Below are 23,390 nucleotides of genomic sequence, written 5' to 3'. Positions count from 1 at the left end.
TGGTTCAACGCCAAAGTCCGAGAACATTAAGTGCGTAGGGATAGGGAGGCATGCCAGTCCTGTTGATGCACATATTGTGATCTATCCTTAAAACTCCAAAACAAAAGGATTTATACTGCCAATAGAGCTGAACAGGTCGTTGTCGGCACAATTACTTCAGAAATGTACCCCAGGAACGTTTCTGTATACAGAATCAAAATCAAAATACAGAAACGTACCCGGTACCCCAAACGGCGGACGAGCCCATATTCCCCAACACCAAATCAGAATCGATTCATGTTGCAGTTCCCATTCGTCTGATTACGAGTGCATGCGACCCGTAAAGATCCGGGGTAGAATAGGTCTTCAGCAAACCATGCTTGTCATAAGAGGCGACTAACGGGATCGGATGGTCAGGCTCGCCGACTTGGTTGATGCATGTCATCGATCCCAAGTGCGTAGATCGATGCTCATGATGTCACTCACTGGATTGTCTGGTCCAGACTCGATTATTTAGAGACCGTCGTCATATAGCTGAAATATTGCCGAGTGCTGCGTAAAACAACAAACAAACCAACCAACCAACGAGTGCATGCGTGCATCGCGGAATATTAGATTAATGTACGTAAGTCACTATGTGTGATCGTTTCCTATATGATACGCTGGAATGCAGCTTAAGAAGATAATCCAAAAGTTCCTCCTGACGAACACGTACTGCCATGAGTAATTTAACTTCGGTTTGGCACACAGGAAGTGACGGAATACATGTTGATCCGGTTACGCGCATTGCATCCCTGCGGCGGAATGAACTCATCCTAGGGTATACGTTTCTGTATTTTGAATTTGGCTAGGGTACATTTCTGTATACAAAAATGTACCTGGGGTACATTTTTGTAGTACCTGTGCCGACAACGACTCCTTCAGTGCCAACAAACTGATCTTCCCAGGCAAAACCAAATCAAAAGTAGACACATTTATGGATAACAACTTTTTTAATACTGTAAAGGCGACTTTTCGGTATATATCTTTATACCGTTGTCAAGCGACACTGTCTTGTCTATACCGAAACGTCGCTTTTCACAGTCTTAAAGAAGTTGTTATCCATAAATTGTGTCTACTTTGTCATCCGTCAACTTCTAAGTGATGCCTATCAAACCAAATCTCAGTGCCAGTCATGGAACTCACATGGGTATAGATGTTGCGGGGACTACAGTCAGAGACATGCAGCAAACACACACGTACGTATGTGCACATGTCAGCCCTCTGGCTAATGTGTACACACATGAACGTCAAACTGCCACATACAAGCATGCCCGATCGACCCCTTGCCACTGCACATATGCACATTCACATGCACATATAAATGCAAAAATAGTGCCACTTACCTGAGAGCCGCGATGGGGTCCTACAGTCAAGACATAAACCTACATCAACCGCGGCTCTAGGGTACGTGTGCGTGTGTTTGATTGCTTGTACTAGTCTGAACTTATGTTGGTTTTTCCGCGCTAGTCTCCAGAGATACAATGCTAAAATTTAACATGGATGCCCCACTCAGAGACAGTTCCTATGAACAAGCCAGAGAACTCTGCTTAGTCCAGCAAGCCAACCCCAAATTACCCTTAACATACACCGTTTTTAACCCAATAAGATATTTAGATTTGCATAAGTTTTTTTAAAACTCACCAAGGTAGTGTTAAACTATAAACTTTTCAACTTTACAAGATACTTTATCATGTTTATAGCTTTACAATACATATAAATGTAGCAAGGTCTACACAATCCCAATGAATTATATTTTGTCACAGACCATATGCCGATATGTTCTCCGGTTTCGTGCAATAGAGGCAGCATGTCTGTGGAATTAGCTGAGTTGGAGTTACTTCCCTTGGCACAAATGCTTACCTGTTTAGATGCCACAAAGTTGCTGTTTTTTGTGTCATATTGAACACATCTCATCAGTTGACGATTGGTGCTCCCTTTCTCTCACGCACCCCAGCCACCTACACACTTCAGCGGACCAACCACCCCGTACACAAACTCGCGTCTCCTCACTCACTCACTCACATACTCACTCACTCACTTACCGAATCCACCATGATGCTGCCTGTGTTGTTGGCAGTGGCGGCAACATTAATAATATATTTGTAGGCAGAAGTCGCACAGAATTCTGTCGTCAGTTCCAGGGAAGCTGTCAAAGAAAAAATATAAACGTATCTTATACACAAATCATAGGAATAATTCTACATACTTTGATTACCGATTTCAAAGTAAGTATTCATTCTACTCATGAATATATACTGAACCAAATTAAAAACTTCACAATCCTAAAATTTTAACATTTTGACCAGTTATCATTGTTGGCCCTTATTGTGTATTTAAACAGTAATGGCCACGTATTGTCTTCAGATAACACCCGTTTTTGTGCAGGTGAATCGATCAAAATCATGTGCACAGCACTATAGTGGTAACTGGTCACGTGGCCATAATACCGCACGTGTTTTCAGCCATACTTGTTAGCAGTCATAAACAAAAAAAGAAAAACTCAAGAAAACAATAGTCTTTACGGCCACTTGTCATGCCACGCCTTTCAAATGTGCAACGTGAACGTGCCATCGGCATGTTGCCGATGAATTGCTCACCTTCAAGCACGACGGCAATACTGCGGGCCTAGTCTGACTCAATTACACAGACGTCAACGTCAATTGTCTGTACGATGGACTCAGAGGAAATGGAATCAAGTCGTCTTCAGTGATGAATCCCGATTTAATCTTCGATATGCTGATGGTAGGGCGAGGGTGTAGAGGCGCCGTCATGAACGTTACGCCCAGTGTTGTGTACAGGAATATGACAGATTTCGAGGCGGAAGTGTCATGGTGTAGGGTGCTTTCTGTGGCAATGCACGTTCCAGGCTTCTTGTCATCGGTGGCAACCTCAACGCTGCTGCTTACCGCGACCAGGTGCTGGCACCAGAACTTCTTCCTTTTATGGCAGCACATGGACCCGATTTGATCTTCCAACACGACAATGCCAGATCCCACACAGCAATTTTGACAAGGAATTTCCTTCAGAATGCGGGAGTCAACGTCGTGTACTGGCCGTCAAGGTCTCCCGACCTCAATCCCATCGAACACGTCTGGGATCCACTTGGCAGATGTCTGCGCACTCTCCAGAACCAACCACAGAATTTGCAAGATCTTGGCACCATTTTGCAGCAACAATGGCGTCGTCTTCCCAATCATGTGTTCACAAGCATCACAAGGTCCATGCGGAGGCGTTGTGTGGCAGTTGTCAACGCACATGGTAGCCATTAACGCTACTGAACTTGTGTGCCATCAGATTCTCGTGCTTGGGACTTATGATCTAAACTGTTGATGTTATTACCGAATACCGTAGGTGCTTGGAACAAACTATGGTTACCACCGTTAATTAAAATCCTTCTTTGGACATCAATGATTAAAAATTACCTTCTCTGATACATTTGTCCGTTGTATATAATATATGGGATTACTTTTAAAAATGTGAAGTTTTTAATTTGACTCAGTATAAATGGAAAACTATACGATTGCGATTAAGCTAGTGTGTAAAAAACCCAAAATAAAACACATAGGAATTCATAGGATGATGTAAAATATGCACACAAAGAAATACACCCACACCTGTACCCGACACGAACCCGTATAAACTACTCAAGAAGTTAAGGTGAAATGGGGTTTAACGTCGCGTCCAAGATTATTGCACTTATATAGCGACGTGCATGCACGTGTGTGTGGCTACTTGTACTTGTCCGGACTGATGCCGATTTATAGTGCTAGCTCACTGAGATACCATGCCGCAGTTTAACATGAATACCCCACTCAGACACAGTATACTGACTCCGAGCCGACCAGTCCTTGTTTTAGCCCCTAATGCCGAGCGCCAGACAGGGTAACAAGTACCAATTCTTAACGTCTTTTGGTATGACGCCGTTGGGGATCGAACCCCGGGCCTTCCGCTCTCCGGGCGGACTAAGAAGTTAAGGACATGACAGATTACTGCTATGATAGATTAAGTAGAGTAACAAGAAAGAATCGGTGGTCCTTAACTTCTTTTGAGTGGTATATGTACACGTCCACTCATCTTCATGCATACTCAGGATTACAAAAGCAATGGGCCAAGGAAGAGAAGGTTGTCTGTAAGATATTCCTTAGACCTCACATTTAGGAACTGGGCCAGGTGCAGACAGCGTATCGGACCATGTTTGTGCTGCAGTGATTGCGGTGCCTTCGCATGTGTAATCTCCACCACTCGGCATGCTTATTCGAAGTTCCAGGCTCTCTGTGGCCGCGCTTGTTGACTGTAAAAAAAGGGAAATCATCGGGGATAAACTATAGTTCAAATGACAGCATGTCAGCTTCATGTGGATTGAAAACCTGAAGTGATACAGATCTTAGAACTGACACCCACAAGTGCGGGTGTGGTGCAGACAAATATATAATTCCTTAATCTTAATCAGGGTGAATTTTAGATTTAGACCCACAATCATCGGATTCTTACATGTCCAAAAGAACCTTCACGAACTGTCACAGACGTTACCTTGTATCTGACAACCACCTTGAACTGCCGGATGAGGTTGGGTGGTAACTGAACCTCAACATCAACGGAAGTACCCGGGGCTAACTGCACGTAACCGGTTCCTGTGAGATCCGCTGTGAGCTGGCCATGACCAGGGGCCTCCTCAACCACTCCACCCTAAATACAGCAATGTCACAGCGTCAAGCTATATTTCACTGAGCAGTAGGTGACATATTTGTTTTAAAAATATTTAATATAAGTTGTAGCAATATCACGAGGGGTACATGATGTGTCCCGCGTTACGTTTATACCAAGAGCCGGAGGCTGCATAAAACCCCATGATACTGCTACAACTAATTTATCTTACCAACATGTTTTAACCTACCATTGTAAAAGAACCAATTCAAAATTGATAAAAGACACTGTTCGACTAAGCTCAGGTTAATTTGTGCTGTGTCACACGACTTTCATTGACTTGGGAAACGTGCAGCTTTTTGCTATGCAGTATAAGGGATTTATTCTCCCGCTAAGAATTCCATGTGCAGTCTGTCTTCATCATGGCGGGGTATAAAGGATTTATTCTCTCGCTCAAAAATGTATTTCCCTCCTGGTGCTGGATACATAGTATTTTATCAAGATCACAAGAACCAATCATTCCGACATGGAGGTACATTTGCACATTTGTTTGTCATGATTCAAATTGAATTTTGGGAAAAAAATTAGGGAAATAAAATCTTCATTGTTGATTGAGAAAAAAGGTTTATCTTGTCAATGGGTATCCTTGAATACCTTCAATGTTCCGAATTCCACATCGTAAGTGAAGTAGTCCAACTTGGGCACAAAGAACCCTGCCTTCACCGCTGTGCAGTTCTGGCCCTCGATGTTGCTGCGGCATGTGCAGTCACCAGTAGTCACGTGACAGGTGTTGTTCACTGCGGCCCCGACGTCGCACGCACATGACGAACAGCCATCTTCTACGTTAGATAGCTGTAGGTTGTATGTCTCCGGCTGGGAATCAACCAAAAAACAATGAAAACATCTCATCCCGAAATGGTTTTCATCGAGTGAGTGAGTATGTGTATATGATGTTTTAAGCAATATTCAAATGGCAAAGAAATAAAAACTACTACTACTACTACCACTATTTCTACTACTACTGCTGCTACTACTACTACTACTTCTGCTACTATTATTATTTCTACTACTACTGCTTCTTCTATTACTACTACTACTTTATACTACTACTGCTGCTGCTACTACTTCTACTGCTACTACTATCATTATTATTTCTACTACCACTGCTACTACTACTACTACTACTACTTATTTGTTTCACAAACCAACCATACCCATAATTGCCCCAGCAATTGCCTACACTAACGTTTGTCTCACACACCGCCTACACACGCCATTATCTCACACACTGCTTACACGGGACATTATCTCACACACCGCCTACACACGCCATTGTCTCAAACACCGCCTTCACACGCCATTGTCTCACACACCGCCTACACACGCCATTATCTCACACGCCGCCTACACACGCCATTGTCTCACACACTGCTTACACGTGACATTATCTCACACACCGCCTACACACGCCATTGTCTCACGCACCGCCTACACACGCCATTGTTTCACACACCGCCTACACACGCCATTATCTCACACACCGCCTACACACGCCATTGTCTCACACACCGCCTACACACGCCATTGTTTCACACACCGCCGACACACGCCATTGTCTCACACACTGCTTACACGTGATGTAATCTCACACACCGCCTACACACGCCATTGTCTCACACACCGCCTACACACGCCATTGTCTCACACACTGCTTACACGTGACATTATCTCACACACCGCCTACACACGCCATTGTCTCACACACCGCCTACACACGCCATTGTCTCAAACACCGCCTTCACACGCCATTGTCTCACACACCGCCTACACACGCCATTATCTCACACGCCGCCTACACACGCCATTGTCTCACACACTGCTTACACGTGATGTAATCTCACACACCGCCTACACACGCCATTGTCCCACGCACCGCCTACACACACCATTGTTTCACACACCGCCTACACACGCCATTATCTCACACACCGCCTACACACGCCATTGTCTCACACACCGCCTACACACGCCATTGTTTCACACACCGCCGACACACGCTATTGTCTCACACACCGCCTACACACGCCATTGTCTCACACACCGCCTACACACGCCATTGTCTCACACACTGCTTACACGTGATGTAATCTCACACACCGCCTACACACGCCATTGTCTCACACACCGCCTACACACGCCATTGTCTCACACACCGCCTACACACGCCATTGTCTCACACACTGCTTACACGTGACATTATCTCACACACCGCCTACACACGCCATTATCTCACACACCGCCTACACATACAATGTCTCACACACCGCCTACACACGCCATTATCTCACACACCGCCGACACACATTAATGTCTCACACACCGCCTACACACATTAATATCTCACACACCGCCTAAACACATCAATGTCTCACACAATGTCTACACACGACATAATCTCACACACCGCCTACACATGTGATTGTTACACACACCGCTTACACACACCATTCGACGTGCAAGTATCCGCCTCACCTTACATGCGTCGCAGCGGCTACCCTGTGTGTTATTCTTACACACGCACTGTCCAGTCAGTTTATCACAGAAGTTGGAGCTGTTGAAGGTTCCAATAGTGTCACAGGAGCACGCTGAAACAGTATTAACATTAAACTTCAGGTCCTGTAGCGTCAGATCTAGTGGTAGATCCCCGGTCGCGTCATACCAAGAGACGTTAAAAGATGGTACTTGTTGTTACCCTGTCTGGCGCTCGGCATTACGGGACTAAAACAAGGACTGGTCGGCTCGGAGTCAGTATACAGTGTCTGAGTGGGGTATTCATGTTAAACTGCGGCATGGTATCTCAGTGGACTAGCACTATAAATCGGCATCAGTCCGGACTAGTACAAGCAGCCACAGCCCATATGAGTGGGACCCAGTCGTCTTAGGCGCCGCGATTCGCTGTGCAGAGCTGCGTCCCTTGGGCACGCCAGAAACCTATGATTGTGGGTTCGATTCCAGCACCATACCCGTGCTCGTGGGTTTCACCGAAGTGGTTAACGTCTGAGATTTGCATTACTTCGGACTTCCCTCCAAACGTTACACTGACACGCCGTGATATAACTGGAATACTGTTAAAGGCGGCGTTAAACCCAACTCACTCACTCACCAATTGCGTGGATCGATGCTCATTTATACAGACCGCCGTCATATAACTAGAATATACCTGAGTGCGGCGTTAAACAACAAACAAACAAAAACTTATGTTCTGTAGAAACAGGAAATGTGTAGCACGGAAGTTGAACAATTACTCGAAGATACAGATGCGTCACCAGCAACATCTTTTATTTAAAAAAAAATCTTTTTATTTATTTTTCCATTTCATGTATATTGTTACAAGTGTAGGTATTAACATGTATATATATGAAGGTATTAACACAGGTTATAGTTTTCATAGGTGAGGACAGGCAGGTTGTGTAGGATATGTCGTCTTCTTAAACTGAGAGGGAGATTATAAATATTTGTTTAGAATAATTAACAGGTAATATGTTTCAACTGCTTCGTTAGATTATGAGATGTAAGTTTTGCTATTTCTGAGCATATTGGTTAAATTGATTATTTTTTTAGCGATATATATTTGCAAACAAATTGTGTCTTTTAGTAGTGAAAGAAATTGTTCGAAAGATAAATCTTGTTTGTTTTATGTTTGATGTAGATGAATCTTTTTGCTAGTATAATAATATGATTTGCTACATGAATTTGAGTGGAAATACCAAAAAAGATATTAAGTTTCGAAAGGACGAAATTTGTTTGCAGGTTGTTATTTAGGAAGTTTTCAACATCAACATCTTTGTAGCAACCCTGGGTCTCAAGCGAATTTTGTTTGAGTCAGAATATTTTGGCAATCTTTGATTCATGAAGCATTATGTGTATGTACCCTGCAACATGTTCTCTTCAGGGCATTCATTGTGTCAAGTGACATACATTGTTTTGAGTTTAAAGCTGAGTTGAATTATTTTCCTGAAACGAATACTTTTCCCCTTCCACCATTTGGGGCGCCCTGATTGTGTTTCAGCTGCTTGGAGTAGAGCGCTTGTCCGATTATCTCCCCTTGACCTTCTCCGCCACAGTCGCATGCTAAGCTAATGACTACCCTGATTCAAGATTGCGATACTGGGGTTTAGAGTGAGTGAGTGAGTGGGTATGGTTTCAGGCAATATTCCGATAAAATCACGACCGGGATTCACACATTGCAAACACGTATATATACCTTCCGCGTGACGAGCTGACGATCTCACCAATTGGCTACCTCCCCAAAGATTGAGACCACATTAGCAGTGGTCCTGTAGCTTATGCAAAGGCAAGAGTTCACTGTCACCACATTATGACAGCAGCTGTAATACGATGCTGATTATGAAGATATTGTCGGGATTGAACGTTTTGCACCCCCCCCCCCCCCCCTCTCTCCATCCCCCCCATCAAACGTCATGGGGTCAAATGTCACAATTTACATTCGGCGTGTGTAGCCTAGTGGTTAAAGCTTAAAGCGTTCGTTCCTCCTGCCGAAGACCCGGGTTCGATTGTCCACACGAGTACATTGTGTGAATTCCATTTCTTGTTTCCTCCGAAAAGATATTGCTGGAATAATGTTACAAGCGGCGTAAAATCATAGTCAACCAGTCAGAGGTGCTATCCCTTCGGCAAGACAAAAATCTATGATCGTTTGTTCGAATCCCGGTTCGCTCCGATTATGTTTCTAGGTTTGTCAGTGCCCTACCCGTGCTCGTGGGTTTCACCAAAGTGGTAAACGTTTGAGAGATGCATCTCATGGGGTCCACCGACACTGTCACTGGAATAATGTTCAAAACGGCGTAAAACCCAACTCACTCACTCACTCACTCACTCGCTCACTCACTTAAGACAAGATCGTGTCACTGACAATTCAGTAATTTTTTTATTATTACACATCAACAGAAGATACTGACCTGTGCAGCCGTCAGGAAGCATGCCATTCAGGCTGTGATATCCGTCTTTACATTCGTCGCATGTCCTGCCTTGAACCAGAGATTTACACTCACACTGGCCGGTCGTTGTGTCACACTTGTAGCCGCTGGACTGCATCGAGCCGGTACCGCTGCAGTTACAGGCTGAAACAGAGAATTGTATGGAGGATGCAGACCGAATACTGGCTTCCAGGATTAAACGCAAACAAAGACACAACGCAGCCATACTGGGAGTGAAGCAAGGCAGTTAAAACACCTAGTGGAGCCAAGAACAAGTCCACATAGGCCGATTGTCGTTTTTCAATTCTTACGATAAGCGGTATTTTTTAATTAACATGTACACTTACCAGTATTATAGCATTAACCTTTTACGGGATAATTTAGATCGACCTTATGCCTCTAAATGGTTCACGGGTCGTTTTAACAAGTACTCTTAATATCACCATGCATATTGGAGGCAGCGGGGCAGCCTAGTACTTTAAGCGTTCGCGCGTCAGGCCGAAGACCCGGGTTTGATTCCCCACATGGGTACAATGTGTGAAGCCTATTTCTGGTATATATACCATGTTGGAAAATTGGAAAGAGGCGTAAAACCACACACTGTAAAATATTTGTTTAGATCCGAAACACAACCCTGACCACGTTACTTGTCTCAAAACTTTGAGGTGTTTAGGTTGTGTTTAACTGCTAAACGTGTTCAGTGTCTAAATGTGGTAAATATACATTCATAAGTATACCTTTATTGTACGTAGGTCATTTATAGGGCACTTTTTACGTTTTTTAGCGTTTAATGGGGAGAAAGATGGAGGGGAAGGGGTAACCGTTCCCCTCCTTCTTTCTCCCCATAAAACGGTATAGAACCCCTAGAAAGCGCCCTTTTTATAATCACCTACCTATTGTTAAGGGTTTATAGTAGTAATCATATATACTGTCATTGTCAGTGTCCGTTTCCGGTATGAAAAAAGTATTATTCCTCATACAGCAGTAACACAATTAAGAACACAACACTTCTTAATCCTCGGCGGGATACAAACCTGTAACCTCTTGAGTCCTTCACACTACCACCTGTGCTAGAGAGTTGTCACAAATGTCAAATTATCTGAACATTTTTATGTTAATATTGTAATTCCTGATAGTATTTGTGTTGTGCAAGTGCCCCTGATGTGATTGGCACATCTAAATTCAAAATATTTTATACATCTTGTACATGTTTGACTTGATATGCATTTTATTGGAACCTGTTTAAATTCTAAACATGTTTAGATTATGGGGATGTTGTGTTTAGGTGGTATTTAGGTTGTGAGACTTCAGATCATTTCATGTGTTTAGACCCTGATCCTGTTTAGGTAGAACACACCAAATGTGTTTTCCGTTTTGGAATTAAACACATTCCTAAACATGTCTTAACATTTTTACTGTGTACTCACTAATGCATTTTGGAGCACGGGTGCCGCGTTACCCTGTTGGTCTCTGAGGCAAGACAGGAAGCTATGGGCGTGGGTTCGAATCCCAGATTCAACCCTGATTATGTTTCTAGGTTTGTCAGCACCATACCTGCCAAAGTGGTAAATGTCTACGACCTGCACCCTTTCAGCCTGACACTGATCTCATTAAATAGAATGATTCGACAATTATCTGTTTTTAGTGTCAGGATTTCGTTAATATACGAACGAATGCCGTTTAAATGATCGATACCTATTTTAATATATATCACAAACTTGCGCGTTGTCTATAGCTTCAACAATTTACGAACAGTGAGTAGGTGTTAATATCTCATTTATACGCCAGCACGCATGTCATGGGCATGGCAATAATCCTTGTACATGGCATGACAGGTGAAATACACACCAATATTCCCCAGGCAATATAACCGATGAACGTTTGTTGTTCAATGGCATCAAGTACTTGTAATATATAACCCATTGTGGAGGGTTATCATTGATTAATTTTAGCTGGTAAATGTTTTTGGTTATGAATGAGCTCAAAACAGCAGGTGCGCCTGGGGGAAGACAACAGTAATTGCCATCTGCCATTTAAATAAATCATTGAATGCGACACATTTTAATGTTTTCGACAGCCCGGGGCAAAAAAAAAACAAAAACAACGATTAGAAAATGAGAGAAAAACATATTATTAACAGATTACTGAAACAGTTTAACACACGAAAACTGCCAACAATTTAATTATGAAGCAGATGCATTGTATTATGGTCTCTGGCCACTATAGCATGATCATGGCAGACCTAAGTACATAATAATAATAAAAATAATAATAATAACCAAAATAGTAAATGTCTGAGTCTATACATTCTTCAAAAAAAAAAGAAACACACAGGTAGTATGTAGTTCATTGAACCTGACTACACAAAAAATCCGATACATAAATTGGATGCATGTTATTGGAAAATGTTGGTGGCCTGATATTCGACAAACGGTGCGTTTTCACACTTGTTCCAAAATGTCATGGAGGAAAACTGTAAAGTAAAATGAACGTGCAAGTTATGGCATTCGTAACTCGTGGTAGTGGCTATAAAAAGGCAAGCATAAGCCAATAATTTGCCATTCAATTGTCAATATCTTTCAAGTTCGAAAATGCATCACTATACTCTATATGCTAACTACCAACACGTGACAGTTGCAGTTTGTACTCCAAGCGAGCAACACCTCTCCAGAGCCTCCTCAAGCCCACGCACAGCACCGCTGATAGCAAGCCCAGGGAGAACTTCAAAGGTAATTATATAACCACTCACCCATCCATTCACAACAACCTACACCTAATCAACGCTCACACCCAAGCCCAAACCTAAAACTACACTCACAAAGCCCACCTAAACAAACTCAAACACTTCAAATTAAAACACAAGCCCTCCAATTAATCTCTTAAAGCTTTAAACAACTCACAAACCCAAAACAACCAAAACACCGCAAACACTACTCACCCCTTCCAAAACACTCCATCCACAACCCCTCACCTCAAACACCAAAACTCACACACACATCCTATACACCCAATCCCAGCATGACAGACCAAAGACAAATCGAGATATGCGAAATCTCTGGCATTACATCCCCTACACCTGCGGAGGCGCACAACACCTCCGACAGGGCAACACCCTCACTCATTCCCGCAGGCTACGGCGATGAAGACCCTCAAGCCTCCTACATGGAAACTCAACCCAGCACCCCACCTCCCCAAGCATGCAACTCAAAAAAACGCAAACTAGACGCATCGGCATCACCTACCTCACACACCCTCTCACCCGCAGCCCTCATCACCACATGGGCCCTCTACTTTTTTTCGGCCACCCCCTCAGTACAACTAGCTCCAACACTGACCATAAATAAAATAGGCATGTGGCTAAGGCAACAAAAAATTAATTACCTAAACATCAAACGTAGCTTCAAAGGATATCAGATAATCTTCCCAAATCAAGAATCCTACATAGCAGCAACTAAAATTAAACAAATATTCCAATTCACCGTAAATAGCTCTAAACCTAACTGGCAAATATACACTAGGGGAGTTATTCGAGTGCACCCAAGGGAAACCGACGAGGACCTCGACATATACGCCAAAGAAGCTAACACTATCCAAACCCAACCACAAATAACTAGCCTCCGCAGGATTAAATCAAACAGAAACGGGAAAACCACCCCCACACCTATTGTAATAATAAACTTAAAAAAAAACAGCTAAACACCCTGAAGCCCCCAAACATATCACTTTCGGCGCTAACCATAACTTAGAGGTCAAACCATACATCAAGCAAGTAAAGCAATGTTCTAATTGCCTACAATATAATCACACCGCTAACCAATGTACTTTCAAAAAAACTAAATGCAAAAACTGTGCTCAAACGGACTGCCCAGGCATATGCACACCCTGGTGCATCCACTGCAAATCCATAAAACACTCATCACTCTCGAACCAATGCCCCCACAGACTATCACTCACCCAACAGGCCAACAGACATATAGACATAAACACGGCCAAAATCCAAACCAAAAAACCCACACCGCAAGCATACAAACCACTACTACCAACACCACCCCCAAACAACAACACTCACGCACGCAAAACAGTATACCCACTCTCCGTATGGGACCAAAATCAGCGAGACGCATACATCGCAAATGAAACAAACACCCCACACATCCCACAAACTCACACTCTCACCCTCCCCGCCTCTCACCCTACAATTACCACATCTACACCCGCAAGCAAAACCCAACGCACAACGACCACCACACAACCAGCACCAACACAAGCCATCACAGCCACAAGGGCAACAACACTCCCAAACCTACAGGCAACCCCCGAACACCCAGTCAACAGGGAAACTACAGAAACCACTCAGACTCTCGCACCCAAACCCAGCATGCAACCCACCACCGAACAGATTGACCAAACTAAAGACAACTTAACCGAAGAGGACGAGTACACATCCTCAGAGGAAATAAACGATCTTACCTTGTCAGCCCCAAAAACCAAAAGCTATAGAAAAAAACTCACCCAAAACGCAGCTAGCAAAAATCTAAACAACTTAGTCCTCCTACTAGCTTACGTGTTAAAGCAGTCTAATCCAGAAGCCAGCTCCAAAGCCTTCTTTGGTGTAGCACATAAACTAAAACTCGTCACCACCTCTTTCGACCGTTTCAGCAGCAACCTTAATAACCTACTAAAGTAAATACCTAAACCAAGCCTAAACCAAACATAAATCCACCCAGTTTCCCAATGGAAGGCCTAAACATTTTTCAATGGAATGCCAATGGCCTCGCCGGCCATGGTTCTGAACTCAAAGCTAAATTCAAAATAGATAAAGGTCCCCATGTAGCTTGTATTCAAGAAACCAAATTCTCACATAAAACTAAATTCAACCTACCAAATTATAACGCAGTGAGAACCGACAGGTCCAAAACCATCCCAGGCAGAACAGGAGGAGGTCTAATCATCTACGTTAGAGAGGATATTAACTACGAGGAAGTTAAAGTAAACACTCCTAATCTAGAAGCTAATGGAATCCAAGTCACCATCAATAACCAAAAAATAAAAATCATTAACATCTATCACTCAACACTAAAACCAATTAAAGATACAGACCTAGATATCCTTTACCAATTAGGAAATAAATCAACCATCTTCCTAGGAGACTTCAATGCCCATCATCCTACCTGGGGCATTGCAGATAAACTAGACAACCATGGACAACTAATATCAGAGTGGATTGAAAAAAATGACCTAATACTATTAAACAATAACCAACCAACTAGATACGACAAATCCCACCACACCATGTCGGCTATCGACTTAACAATATGTACGCCAGACTTAGCACAAAGTCTGATGTGGGACGTCCACCCAGTACCTCTAGGCAGCGACCACTTTCCCATAAATATAACCCTAGGAAATATAAAAATACCAAATCAAACCCCTAAACAGGAACCTAAATTTCAGTACAAAAACGCCAACTGGGACCAATTCCAAGAATTATGCAACGAAGCTAATCTAAACGATTGAGAAACAACAGACCCCGAAACATTCTGTCAAAACCTAACTAACTTCATAATCAACGCAGCCAAATCCGCAATCCCCTTCAAATCATCCAACCCAGGAAAACCCACTGTCCCTTGGTGGAATGAGGAAATAGAGCTAACTAGACTAAAACGCAAATCAGCTTTCAACAGAGCTAAACGAGACCCCTCTCATCTCAAAACAGCTCATGAACTTAACCACAAAGTGCAAAACCTAGTTAAAACTGCTAAAACCAAAAACTGGAAAAAATTCTGTGAGGAGCTAAATCACCACACCGACGCTAGGAAGGTGTGGCGCAAAATTCACGCCATCCGAGGCATCAAGCGGCACAAAAAAAGCCCCAATATAAACAACTCAACTAACCCCACCCAAAAGGCCAACAACCTAGCCAAACACTTCTCTAAAGTTAGCAGCAACAGTAACATCAGTAAGAAATTCCAAGATAAACTAAATAAAGAAACCAAATTCTCCAAAGAAAACAGACAAGACAACCTAGAAATAAATCAACCTTACACCATAGAAGAACTAAATCACGTACTAAACAATAGAAAAAAAGGAACAGCCCCTGGCCTAGACCTCACCTCTTACCAAATAATCAAACACTTACCTACCAAACTACTCCAAACTTTACTTAAACTATACAACCTAGTCTACCTAAACGGACAGGTCCCATCCTCATGGAAGGAAGCTCTAGTAATCCCAATACCTAAACCAAATAAACCAGCAGATCAGGCAAACTCCTATAGGCCCATCTCCCTAACCTCAAATCTCTGCAAAATAATGGAACTTATGACTAAAAATAGGCTACAGCACTACCTAGACCAAAACAACATCATAAATCCTGACCAAAGCGGCTTCACTCCTGGCCGATCAACTCTCGATAACCTTGCCCGACTAGAACAGGATATAAAAACAGGACAGCTAAACAAGCAATACACCATAGGCATATTCCTCGACTTCTCGAAAGCTTTCGATATGGTATGGCACCACGGGCTAATACAAAAACTAAAAAAAATAGGACTCAAAGGTCAAATAATAAACTTCATCCAAGATTTCCTAAACAATCGCAAAATTACCGTGGGTATAGACCATACACTATCGGACCAGTGTCCCCTAGAAAATGGCACTCCCCAGGGCAGCATCCTCAGCCCAACCCTCTTCAATATAATGATAAATGATCTATTCGAGGGCTTATCCCCTAAACTAAACACTTCAAAATTCGCGGATGACGGAGCCCTATGGATCCGCACTAAAAGCATTAAAATGGCAGAAAACTTAATCCAAAGATCTCTAAATAAAATACAACAATGGGCAGACAAATGGGGCTTCTCCCTTAACTCAGATAAAACAACAGGAGTAGTATTCAAACATAAAAACATGAAACCTGCCTACCCAATCCTCCAGCTAAACAACCAAACAATCAAATTCCAAAAACAAACAAAATTCTTAGGACTTATTTTCGATCAACACCTCACCTGGGAGGCTCACGTCCAAAACCTAAAAACTAGATGCAGCAAAGACCTTAACACATTAAGATGTCTCACCGGCTCTAACTGGGGAGCCTCCAAAGATACCCTCCTCTCACTATATACAACACTAATTAGATCAAAACTAGACTACGGCTGTGCCATATACAATACCCTAAACAACTCTCTTTCTAAAAAACTTGACTCAATACAATATCAGGCTCTCAAACTAATTACACGCACCCAACATGGCACCTCCTACACCTCACTTCAGGCCCTTACAGGAGAAATGCCACTAAATCTACGCAGGGAACATCTAAGCCTTAATTTCTGGGCCAAACAAACCCTCTCATCCAAAACCTAATTAACCAAAACATTAGCCCAAGAAACCAAGCTCTAGCTCGCAAACACCCCTTACTCACCCCAATATCCCAAAGAATAACTAATTACCTCAATGAACACCAAACTCAAAATCTTAAACAAAACTGCAAAAAATCAAATATCTTCACCCCTAAACTCAAAATACCCCAAATAGACACAACGCTAGCTAACCAAATAAATAAACAAACCGACCCAAACATAGCTAAAACCACCACACTTTCATACATACACGAAAATTGGCCAAATTGGTGTCACATATACACTGACGGATCTTCAGACCCGATCTCCAACCACACAGGCTTCGGAGTCCATACCACACAACCAGTTATATCCACACAATCTTACCGACTCCCTAACAACCAATCTATATTCACGGCCGAACTTATGGGCATGGCCTCAGCCCTGCATAACCAACAATCTAAAAACAACCAAAAAATCCTAATTCTCACTGACTCCCTTAGTGGACTACAAGCCCTCCAAAACAAAAATACCAAAAAACGACCTAAATTAATAAACCAAATACTTAAAAGCTCCAACGACCTAACAAAAGCAGGCAAACAAATAACCTTCTTGTGGATCCCCGCCCACGTAGGAATTTACGGCAACGAAAGCGCCGATAAAGCAGCTAAATTATCTCTCAAAATACCAGAAATAAGCCTAAACCTACCCATCTCAAAATCAGAAATTAAAAGTGTAAACAAACAAAAAATAACCAAAAAATGGCATAATCAATATCAAAACTCAAATAGCCAAATCAAAAAAGTGCTCAGAAAACCACTAGCCAAACCTAAAATCCTACACCCCTCTAAAAAAATTGACAGATTAATTACAAAACTCCAAACAGGACACACTAACCTAAATAACCACCTAAAACAACTTAAAAGACACACCACAGGCAACTGCCCCCACTGCAAACAACCCGAAACCACAGAACACGCACTCATTCACTGCACCCACTATCAAACACACAGAACCACACTACAAACCACCCTCAATCTAAATAAGGTTCCTACTCTAGATGAAATACTAAACCCTCAAAATAAACTAGAAAACTTCAAGGCCCTAGGCGTATTCCTAATCAAAACAGACCTAATTAAGCGCATCTAAAAATTAATTAATCTACCAATCCAAAATCCAATAAACATACAAACACCCACCTTACCCGGCTCCCTTAGTTCCCTCCTCCACCCACCTCGGCATTTATTCCAAATTTAAAAATTTCAAAAAATCAATATAAGCAACCCCTAAAAGCCCCCTCTTAGGTTGCACACACCACTTTCACCCTTTTCGGAATACACTAAATGGTCCGGCCAGGCCCGTGTGCGAAATACGCTGTAGTCGGAAAGCGCACGTTAAATCTTCTATATCAGTCAGTCAGCCAATAATTTGCCATTCAATTGTCAATATCTTTCAAGTTCGAAAATGCCGAGACTCAGCGCTGCCGATCGAAAATTCGCCATAGGACGTATCCAAAAGGGGGAATCGCAGTCTACTGTTGCATGCCACTTCAACGTCCACCACAGCACCATTTGCAGCCTTTGGGACCGATACACACAGTTCAATTCGACTGCAGTTCGTCCGAGAACAGGCCGAGTTACCACCCCTGCACAGGATCGCTACATTCGACTGTTCCACCTACGTCATCGCAATGCCACAGCTACGGAGACTGCAGGACATATCCCTGGTTTGAAGAGGATATCGGACCAGATTGTCGGGAACTATCTTCGCGAGGCTGGAATCCGACCCAGAAGACCAGTTATCGCCCCTGTTTTGCAACAGATCCATCGACAGCGACGCTTGCGTTGGTGCCATACCTTAAAGCCTGGGAATTTGAGAAACAGGAGACGAGTGTGGTTTAGCGATGAATCACGATTTCTTCTTCACCGGCGAGATGGAAGACAACATGTTTATCTTCGCCGAAATGAGCGTTTTGCCCCACATTGTGTATGTGAATTCGACAATTTCGGTGGCGGTAGTATCATGGTGTTGGGGGCCATATCCTACACCACGAGATCTGAGTTGGTTGTGGTTCAGGGACATTATACAGCAAATCGCTACATGAATCGAATTCTTCAACCTCACCTTCATCCAATTATTGATCGCTAGAGGGAGCTGTTTCAACAATACAACGCTCCATCGCACACAGCTCGTGTCACGGTAGACTACCGTCATAGTGCCAAAATCAACGTCATGCCCTGGCCGTCGAGATCTCTAGATCTGAACCTAATCGAACACCTCTAGGTTGAACTCGATCGACGTGTACGTCAACGTCAGAACACGCCGCCACAGACACTCCCACAACTGACCAACGCGTTACAAGCAGAATTTCGCAGGACAGAATTCGTACACTTATCCAGTCAGTGCCCAGGAGATGCGGAGCCGTGATTGCTGCCCGGGGCGGTCACACGAGATATTGAGTTCAGCGCAATCTTGTGGCCTTATGTGACATGACAATGAACAGTTTTCAATGCCTTGTACACCGACAACATGTGATTATCGGGCTCCAAAATATCATATTTGTATCTATGATATTAAATTAAATATATCGACTTTATTAGGTACAATAAATTTACTAACAATCTACCTGTGCGTTTCTTTTTTTGAAGAGTGTATATGATACCCTAGTTAGGTACAATGTGTGAAGCCCATTTCTGGTGTCCCCCGTCGTGATATTGCTGGGTCCCCCGTCGTGATATTGCTGGAATATTACGAAAACCGACGTAAAGCCGTACTCACTCATACTATACAAGAAGACGTTAAATACTTACGGATGCAGTACGCGTTGCAGTTATAGTCTGGAAGAGAAACAACGGTGTTACCATGGTTACCTAGGGAACGCATTAATCTTGTACACTAGTGTAGTTGATATACTGAAGCATCAACTGAAGCTTGATGGTAAAACACCCCACGACATATATTATTTTACAAGTGAATTCGACAAAATATATAATATTGTCCCCCATTTACGTTGGAACACGTCTGCAGACCGAACATTTGTGTATTTCCTTCCAGATTAAGCACACATAATATAAGTGAAATATTGTTTAGATCGGTGTTAAACCCAACTCACTCACTCCTCTAACTATTGTTTAAATTGGTGTTAACCCCACTCCGTCAACAGTTTGATCAATTTAGATGTATTCTTCCTCGTCATTCTACGTACAAAACGTATTTGCGACATGTTCTCACACCTACCTATGTCCCCAGAACCATCGTGACCTGCAAACAAAAGCAACATGAACGTTTACTGACAATATACGATCATGAATATACGCTTTCAACGATCTACTATGTATTGAACATATTTTATAAAAAAAACTTAAATGTACAGACATTCTCATTGATCATACTGTTATATTTCATAACATAAATCAATCCTACTTTTGTAAAGATTACTGAACGGTTTTTTACGATGGAACTCATACGCTATAGCAATTTTTAAAAATCAAATTTCGGATTCATGAATCAATTCTTGGAGTCCACTTGTTATACATTGGAAAAGAGCTGGGGGTAAATTTATTATTATTATTATCATCATCATCATCATTATTATTATTATTATTATTATTATTATTATTGTTATTATTTAAATATAATATGCAGCAAAGAGGGTTTGGGTGATCCTGGCACAGTCAGGCTGGCTAGACACATCATCAGCTTAGGGCCCTTGCCCCCTCTACACGCAGCCCAGACAGCAAATGGGACTTTTCTCAGGAAGGGCTACCTAGTCAAACCCACCCAGAACTTTTCAGAGAATGTGAAGACTCCCCAACACTGCAGCCTTCTGCATTACCCAGATTATCAGGAGGGATGTATTCCTGATAGCAAACCCGGGTACTCTTCCAATGTCAGCCAACACTGAAGGCACAGTGAACTTGGTACTTTGGATGCCAGCGTGACATTTCGAAAGCAAGCTCCGCAAATTTGCCACATTTTTCCTCAATCTTCTTAATCACATTAGTGTTCAAAGGGACAGAATATTCAATAATATAAATGATTTCATTGGATTAATCAAAAAGAACAAGATCAGGTGTGTTGGCCTGGATACTTCTGAGGCTGTAAACTAGCCTTTTATAATAACGGGCCTAATATTATGATATTATAATTATATCGTTTTGTGATTTTCACTTCCTATTAGGTATATCGATCTGTATCAAAGGGACATCAATTTTGAGGGTTACTCCCCCTTACATCCCAGAACGCACAAAGACGATTGAAAGTATCCGGGTCTATTTGAGACAAAGTTTGTTCAGTGCATATGTATTTTAAAGAATTTGTCAGCAGTTAACGTCGCACAGCCATAATGGACGCGGAATGATAAGATCCCTTGTCCACAGGATCTACATTACTTGAACAATGGGCACATTCATTAAGAAAGTTATCACATGTGTTCATATGAAAGAGAATTTAATCTCGTTCTTGTTCCTAGTTGCACGATTGAGACTTACAGCACATACTGCACAGGTAAGGTTAAAATATGTCAAAAATGGTGAGTTTAGACGTTCTCGGGAAGCGTTATATTGCTGAACATGAGCACGTCTTTGACTCAAACTGATTTTCTTAGATGTTGATAATACTGGTACAAATGTTAACTTCCCGACTTGGGTCACGGAATGTCTTTTAAAGTTCGGAAATGTGCCTTTTAACCCATTTTAGCCATACTTATGTTTCTGATCATGCCAGAAGTAGAAAATGTGCTGCGAGGGTTGATGGATAAGCTCTCACCCTCATATAAAAGGAATGGCGTAAAAGGGAAATCTCTTGTTTCGGACATTACATGATGCCATAGGGGTATCTCCACAAAACGATTGTAACTACAGGTTTCCCGAATAACGGGGTCCTTTGTAAGGAGGTTTCTCTGTTATTGCTGGATGTACAATAACGATGTGTGTATGCGTTGGAAGACAACAGTAAACAGATGAACATTTTGAAAACAAAAATACAACATCATAAAGAAACGACCGGTGGTAAAAAATATCACATATTTCTTTATTAAGACATCTACACCTGGGGATTTAAAAGACACCAACCACCCAGCTCCAATGCTACTATGAGTACCTTGCTGCTCTAGCTGTCCTGACAACGTACACTAAAGTAGTCCTATGACTGTTTAAAATTTTCAGTCGTATGAAAAGTAATATTCTGTTTTGCGGTAAGCCATGTCATTAAGGGGACGGTTTGGTAGCCTAGTGGTTAAAGCGTTCGCTCGTCACGCAGAAGACTCGGGTTCGATTCCCAGAATGGGTACAATGTGTTAAGCCCATTTCTGGTGTCCCCCGCCGTGATATTACTGGAATATTGCAAAAAGCGGCGTAAAACAATACTCACTCACCATATCATTAAGGGATGAAAAGGCAAACACTGTCCGAGTTCAAAAGAGGAATTGCATCATAAAGATAAACACGATAAAGTCTGGGAACGATATTATGAAAAGTAAAAAAACCCTATGCTATACTTCTACACTAATCTAAAGGCAACCATTAAAACATATGGCTACGTAAACTATGACAAAGAATATATGAAATGTGGGGAACGTTGTAGGCTTTGTAGCTCACCTATTGAATATAGGATGAATATTTTAGGCAGTCATCTCTTTACTACTAACCACATTGTATTCCCAGAACCACACCCGACCCTAACCACCCGAATCCCACCCCATTAGAAATCCAAGTAAAAGACATACAGATATATTTTGTGGAAATTAAACATGTAATCTTGGCCAAATGGTTGTAGGGGAATTCATGTCAATGTTCGACGGCGAGACAAACAAACTCCATATGAGGGGTAAAGGGGACAAATATAATATTGACAACCCTTCTCGGTGGCCCCTGCTGAGATTTTGCAGGAAAATTGTAAAGCTTCCTTCACCAATTCTAGTCTTTACATTCCAGAGAAATGTACACGATATGTAGTTCTGATCATGCCAGAAGTCGAAATATGGTGCGAGGGTTGATTGATAAGCTCTCACCCTCGTATAAAAGGAATGGCGTAAAAGGGAAATCTCTTGTTGCGGACATTACATGATGCCATAGGGATGGGGACAATATATGTTCCATGTACGGTGCTTGTTGAAAGAGCCGATTACAATGGGGCCGACTACCTCGAGGCCGAATACAATGGGGTCGACTACCATGAGGCCGACTACAATGGGGCAGACTACTACGGTGGATGGTCCTGTGTGGTCTTCAGTCACAAGTTTACCAGGGCGACACACAAGTGTGCAAGCCGCGGCGATATCGCCATATTATTGCGGACTGCGGCGCAAAACAACATCTACTCACTCCGTCTACAAATGAGTTCATCTGCACCTAATATATTATTTGTGTATTTTCAATTACCCCTTGTATAC

The 23,390-nt window shown here is 42.4% G+C and overlaps 1 protein-coding gene across 2 annotated transcripts in view; it reads right to left on the bottom strand.

Moving 5' to 3' along the window:
- LOC139459772 (laminin subunit gamma-1-like) overlaps positions 1 to 23,390 on the bottom strand; it is a 76,976-nt gene that overhangs the window by 36,726 nt on the left and 16,860 nt on the right. Inside the window, exons 5-12 of one of the 2 annotated variants that reach the window (XM_071241435.1) lie at positions 20,237 to 20,260; positions 19,810 to 19,836; positions 9,645 to 9,806; positions 7,198 to 7,310; positions 5,320 to 5,538; positions 4,552 to 4,707; positions 4,174 to 4,312; positions 2,064 to 2,167 (exon numbers count right to left, since the gene is read on the bottom strand). In XM_071241435.1, the coding sequence (XP_071097536.1) occupies positions 2,064 to 2,167; positions 4,174 to 4,312; positions 4,552 to 4,707; positions 5,320 to 5,538; positions 7,198 to 7,310; positions 9,645 to 9,806; positions 19,810 to 19,836; positions 20,237 to 20,260 (944 nt within the window). The remainder of the gene's footprint in view (positions 1 to 2,063; positions 2,168 to 4,173; positions 4,313 to 4,551; positions 4,708 to 5,319; positions 5,539 to 7,197; positions 7,311 to 9,644; positions 9,807 to 19,809; positions 19,837 to 20,236; positions 20,261 to 23,390) is intronic. The other variant, XM_071241436.1, reaches the window with a different exon arrangement.

This window comes from Haliotis cracherodii, unplaced genomic scaffold (genome assembly GCF_022045235.1).
Source record: "Haliotis cracherodii isolate W230 unplaced genomic scaffold, xgHalCrac1.p SCAF_13, whole genome shotgun sequence".
NCBI lineage: Eukaryota > Metazoa > Mollusca > Gastropoda > Lepetellida > Haliotidae > Haliotis > Haliotis cracherodii.
The sequence above is the reverse complement of the archived record's forward strand: the minus strand, read 5'-3'. Positions and strand labels throughout refer to the sequence as shown.